General features: G+C 33.3%; 1 protein-coding gene across 1 annotated transcript; it reads left to right on the top strand.

Annotated features, from left to right (window-relative positions):
* Positions 1–564: 564 nt before the first annotated feature.
* Positions 565–1,315, top strand: LOC144574110 (dehydration-responsive element-binding protein 1A-like). The gene has a single exon (XM_078323973.1). It carries the CDS (start codon positions 647–649, stop codon positions 1,298–1,300), a length of 654 nt encoding a protein of 217 aa, XP_078180099.1. The 5' UTR covers positions 565–646; the 3' UTR covers positions 1,301–1,315.
* The last annotated feature ends 4,948 nt before the right edge of the window (positions 1,316–6,263 follow it).

A 6,263-nucleotide genomic window follows, 5' to 3' on the forward strand; every position in this document is an offset into this window, starting at 1 on the left:
TTAATCTAAATCAGTCAATATAATTTTCATATTAAAATATACTTAGAGACTAAATTTTATATTATTTGTTTAAAACTTTTTATTATTTTTAAAATAAGTACAAAATTATTGTATTGTAATGGTTCAGAATCTATACAAAGAAAAATTGTACCTTTTTAAGAATAGCATGTGAATTAGACTGTTTTTTTAACAGTCTAATACATTTCGATACACAGATGACAGATGACGTGGAATAACTCGGATTGAGTCTTAATAGATAATCCTGAATTATATATTAATTTTTTGTTTGTTAGATAATTAAAGCACCTCGTCTAAACTCGTGAGTAATTATAACGAGACATTTTAAATATCTATGGATGTCAAACCCGTGGGCTGTCTGATCATGGATTTCACATAGGATAAGATGAGAGAAACAACAAACAAATATCTATAGATATTTCTAGTCACTTTCACATGGCAGCTGTTTATACGTAGCTCGATCGGGGATAACTTAAAGCTGGCTTTATTTTTCTAATCCGCGTTGCGACTCCCTTTTCTCTGCTTGACTGCTTCCCAAACCTATAAATACCTTCCTCAACAGCTTTCACTCTAGACTCTACTCATACTCACCTCCTCTGCTCTATTAATTCACTATTTCAATTGCCAAATGGAATCCTCTTCTAGCAGCGAATCAGACTACATGACCGTATGGTCGGTGCCTCCGAAGAAACCGTCAGGACGTACCAAGTTTAAAGAAACAAGGCATCCGGTCTACAGAGGAGTTCGTCGCAGAGGTACCTTAAACCGGTGGGTCTCCGAGGTCAGAAACCCCAATAATAAATCAAGAATTTGGCTCGGAACTTTCCAAACTGCTGAAATGGCAGCACGGGCACATGACCTTGCTGTGATGGCACTGCACGGCCGCTCTGCTTGTCTAAATTTTGCCGACTCAGCATGGCTGATCATCCTCCCTCCTTGCTTTTCTAGTGTGAAAGAGATGAAGCAGGCAGCAGTCGAGGTCGCTGAGGCGCTCCATTCAAATTCAAGGGGTTCGTCATACTCGTCAGAGAATGTCTCTGTTTCTACATCATCTGAGATGGTAGAGGAGAAGGAAGTAGCTTCGCCATGGACGCCTGAATCTACCATCAGTTCGGTTGTCTATGATCAATTGCAATTTAATTGGGATGGAAATGGAGATATGAATTTGGGACTGTATTATGCGAGCTTGGCCGAGGGGCTGATGATGGAGCCTCCTGTTGAATGGTTCAGCAATTTACATGACGATATTGAATGGGGAGGATCCGTGTCTCTGTGGAATTGAGGAAGGTTTTAGGGACATTTTTTTTAGTTTTGAGAGACTTTTCAACATGCTCTGTTTTCAACATTCTCTGTTAGAACAGAGAATACTGTAATTCCATTTTTATTAGGAAAACGGAAATGTTGATCTTTTCAATCGTTTGTTTGTTTGTATATAAACCGATTGATTGCTGGAAGCTTAAACTTTTATTCTGATGTATAAATTCTTTTTCTGGTACTAGATTTGTAATTATAAGAAAAAAAATGTAAGTGTATAAGTGCATCGTTCCATTTTTAGTTTTTTTCTTCGGTACAGTGATATCATTTTCTCTCTTGTCTCTATTTTCTTAAGCGGAGAAGAGAATAAGAGAGAAGGGAGTCGAGTCGAGCGGAGCCGATTTGAGCTGAGGGCGCGGTATCATCGAGGCTCAAAGTGTAGAGCCTTTATCCTCATCTTGATCGGAGGGCGACAAATTCAGCTGTCGGAGCGCGGTGGCTATCAGACGAAAGCGAATCTGATCATAGATAGAGATGAAGAAAGAGATAATATGGTGTTTTTTAGAGTAGATAAATATGATTAGTTGATTAGAGTAGTTTACGTGATTTCATGAGAATAAATGAATTTAGATCTAGGATTGTAACATTACGCAAAATTACGTATATGAGATTAATATATGAAAATGAAGTACAAAATGTCTGGATATATTTTTCAGTCAAATATGTTACATTCAAAGAACAAGTGACATTTTTTTTAATATATTAGTGAGATAATTAAGTTGCTTTGAAATTAGTTACTATTAATCTGATTATTTAGAATTTTGTTTGATTAATAAAATATTTTTATTGGTTTGGAATTGTAAAATATTTACCAGTACAAAAAAAAAAGTTGAAACGTTAGAAATGGAAATTTTATTAGATACAAAATATAAGACTAAAACCTTGTAATTTTATATTAGGTCTTCTTTGAATTACTTTTGGATTGATTTACGAAACTGAAAATGTGGAGGGTTAAATATATGAAAATGCAACATTTAAATAAAAATTAATAAAGACTTAATGGCAGTATGGCACAAGGCCACGCGTTGGTCAGGTGAAACACCCACCTGTTTAAATTCACTTAACTAAGAGTTAAATAATAAAAATGAATTTATTTAATATGACTAGTGGGACCCACATAGATCTATTCTCATTTCCTATTTCTCTTTTGATTTTTACTGCTTATCTTCTCCTCCTCTTTCCACTGGAAAGTTCTTTTTCCTTGCGCAAAGAAGAAAATAGATGAGGGTTTCTCTCAGTCGGTTAAGCAAACTCACAAATGGACTTGTGTTTGCTTTGTCATTCCTTTCGATTGAGGTGTACATCCTTAGGTATTTCCCTTGCCCGTTATTTTTCTGTTTTGGTTATCTATGAATCAAATTTAGGATTATGAGAAAGATTGGTTTAACGGATTTTGACCTATATAATTAAACTTTGTAAAGATTTTATTGAAAAACTTACTTAGTAATGTATGCTAATGAATTTGTACAAGGCCTCTCTACTTTCAATTGTTCATTTAATAAACTCAATAACCATGGATGATTGCTATAGATTATTGTTTATTATCGGTGGCTGAATTTCTGATTTAGAACGCAACCCGAACCGTACTTGTCGGTACCGAGCAGTCCGAGCTCCACCATGGCTTGTATTAGTGCACTATTACCAATTTCCTTTCTTGAGGTTTGACATCTTTCTTATGGTTTATTTTGTGCTTGTTGGGTTGACCATTTAACGTTGAAGGTTGTGAGCGCTGGTACCAATCAGTATCAGTCTCTTTGGTGTATTGGCATGATATATGTTGCTAGCAAGGACTTGATTGTAAAAGAAATATAATAAGGAAGGTATAATATGTAAAATACATATTAATTGGTAAATTGAACCTGTTAGAGGGGCCTTAGTGCAAAACTTACATGTATAAAAGCTATCTTGATAAATTTGAAGATAAAAAATTATTTGAATGACTTGGACTAGAACTGTTGATTTTAGATTGAAAGTGAATGGGACATATAGAAATTAATAAACTAGAATTAAATTAAGTAAAGAGAGATTAAGAAAATGGTAAACTAATTAATAAAAAAAAATGCTAATCATTTTAAATGAGTATTTCTATTTATTAAATAGTGATTGAGAATGACTATAAAAGTATGTAAATATGTATATTATTTGACATAGGAGTAAAGAGACTGACGAGACAGAATGTTTGGAAGAACAGACTGCTAGTGATCTCACCTATTGCTCTACGATATCAGGTACGAGATTATTGGATTAGTCTGAGATTCATAACTATGAATTAAATCGTAACTCACTGTGCATTTTGAATATTTGATTGACTGCATTGATTGAACTGTTGCATCATATGCATAGCCTACTACAACTGAAACTGAATTACAGGTAAGTCCATTGACCGTCATGTTGATATTGTTTATCGATTGCTTGATTCTTATTGTAAATGATTGATTGAGACCATGGTGACTGAATTGAATGAATATGAAATACTGTAATCCTTGAACCTCCATATAGTAGAGAAAATTGATTAATATATCGTAAAGTCTAGCTAGCTACTAGACTTTACTCCAGGACCCCTATGCGCATATGGTGAATGGCCCCAACTGAATCCAGTACCGGTTGGATAGGGGATATTGAATAAATGTGAATTGTGACTGTAAGACTAATGAACTGTGGTAACTGTCTTATCATTGATTTTCTTTCCGATAATGATAGTATTGTGATATTGATTTCGTATTGTTTCCGTTAATCAGGTGTCAGGATATTTAGAATGGTATAAGCCCTGACACGATAGATACATGTATGATATCTTTCAGTGCTACCAGACTAGATATTGTAAAGTTAAGAAACCATACGTTACCAGACTTAACGGTTCTAAATATTAGGTTCCAAACATTACCTGACTTTATGGTTTAAAATATTTTGACCCAAACCATTTATTTTGATAAGATTCTTAGAGTTCTGATTTAATTATGAAATATTTGTTATTCAATTGAATACTGTTATTGAGCATTTGCATTCGTCATTATGAAATAAACTTGTTGTTTCTCGTGCAATGATTTCATTCTGAATATGGATTTCCTTCGAATCCAATAATCTGAGTGGCAATCAGCACTGAGAAATAATTTATTATTTCTCACTCGTTTCCCCTTGTGGGTTACAGGTTTATTGTACGAAGATAAAAGCGCTTCCGGATAATATTTGATAGTAGGGCCACCTAAAGGTATGAGATTTGGGTTTATTATATCGGACAAGATGCAGAGAATATATCTCTAGCATCATCCATTATAAAATGTCAGATAAATTTTATAAATAAATTGGGATGTGGCAAAAATAATGAATGCTATTGGCAATGCATAAAAAAAGATTCATACCTTATGTTACGTATATTGTTATGGTAAATAGACGCGGTAATAATCGTTGCACCTCCGGATCGGAGGTGTGACAAGGATGAAGAGTCATTTGACCTGTTGTAAGTCTGTTTTTTATCAATGAAATTGTTAGTGTGCATTTAAAGTTACTGACTTTTAAAAAAAAAAGTGTATAAGTGCATCAGACAATTAGTAGTTCAAATGAAACCACGGTGAAGAGACAGACAATAAAAACGTAAAATTTTTAAAAACAACACACTACTGAATTGATACAGAAAGATGGCCTAAGGGCGTTCTAATGATGATAAAAAAAAATGACATTGAAAGAGAAAGAAATATTGAATAACATATTTATCTTAATTAAAATAACTCACTTGTTTATCTAATATAAATTTGAGTAGAGTTAAAATGCAACCCCAACTATACCTCATATCTCTATATCCATTTACTAATTCAAACAGTCAATCTAAACTGCTCAACATGTTATACATATTAAAATGCACTTAGAGATCAAATTTTATATTTTTTTGAAAAAAATTTTACTATTTTTTTAGATAGATACAAAATCACTATTTTTGGATGGTCTAGATGCAGTGATTTTGTACCTATCTAAAAAAATAAAATAAAAATTCCAAAAAAATATAAAATTTGATCTCTAAGTGCATTTTAATATGTATACATGTTGAGCAGTTTAGATCGACTGTTTGAGCTTAGTAAACAGAGATAGAGATATGGAGTATAGTTGGGGTACAAAACCAATGATACATTTTAACTCTACTCTATAAATTTAATGTATATCAAAATATTTTAAAAACACAGATCATCCATTTTTTTTAAATAAAAATAAGTACAAGATAAAAATCAGTTTTTGATCTAATAATACATAGAAATCATAGTTTCGAAATTCGAATAAGAAAATCTTTTGTTATAATATAATAATAAGGGTATTAAATAGTTGGATAAATTCATCTCAAACTTTTATTAAAAAAATTAAGTATAAGTCGGCAAAATGAAAGCAGGAAACATTCGAACCTGCTCATTTATAATTCATGTAATTACGTTCCTAATAACTTTGTCGTAGCCTCGCAGTCGGAGGCTTCCCACTACAAGTTTTAATATTATTTTTTCCCACGTCTGATCCAGTGATTCTCTGTGTACTGTCTCCCATTGAAATTCGTATCCTCTGCATTAACTCAAAAAGGAATCTTTTGAGTTAATGTATCTAAACCGTCTGATCAGATTTAAGATTCGTGCAAATTAGATCCGCACTAAAAATAAAGACCCCCTATGTTTTAGGTGGGAGGCCGGATGAACTCCGTTTATAATCGGACGGTTGGTATCTATTAACTCAAAAGTTGCTCTTTTGAGTTAATACAGACGATGCGCACTCCTCCCATTGCTCCTTGTCTTCTCTTTCCCTCTCCCTCTCCTCCCTTTCCACAGGAATCTTATTCCGATCGCAAACCGTTCAAATTTTCTCATGCGCGAATCTCAACGAAGATAAACGGTTGGGATCATAATAATATGTTCCTGTTATTCCTTTCGAATAACAGCAGATTTATTTCATCATCTTCT

Source organism: Carex rostrata, chromosome 22 (genome assembly GCF_964058835.1).
Source record: "Carex rostrata chromosome 22, lpCarRost1.2, whole genome shotgun sequence".
In the NCBI taxonomy this organism is placed as follows: Eukaryota; Viridiplantae; Streptophyta; class Magnoliopsida; order Poales; family Cyperaceae; genus Carex; species Carex rostrata.

What these genes read in the sequence shown, in the direction of transcription:
- LOC144574110 (XM_078323973.1), top strand. Translation starts at nt 647, where the DNA reads ATGGAATCCTCTTCTAGCAGCGAATCAGACTACATGACCGTATGGTCG.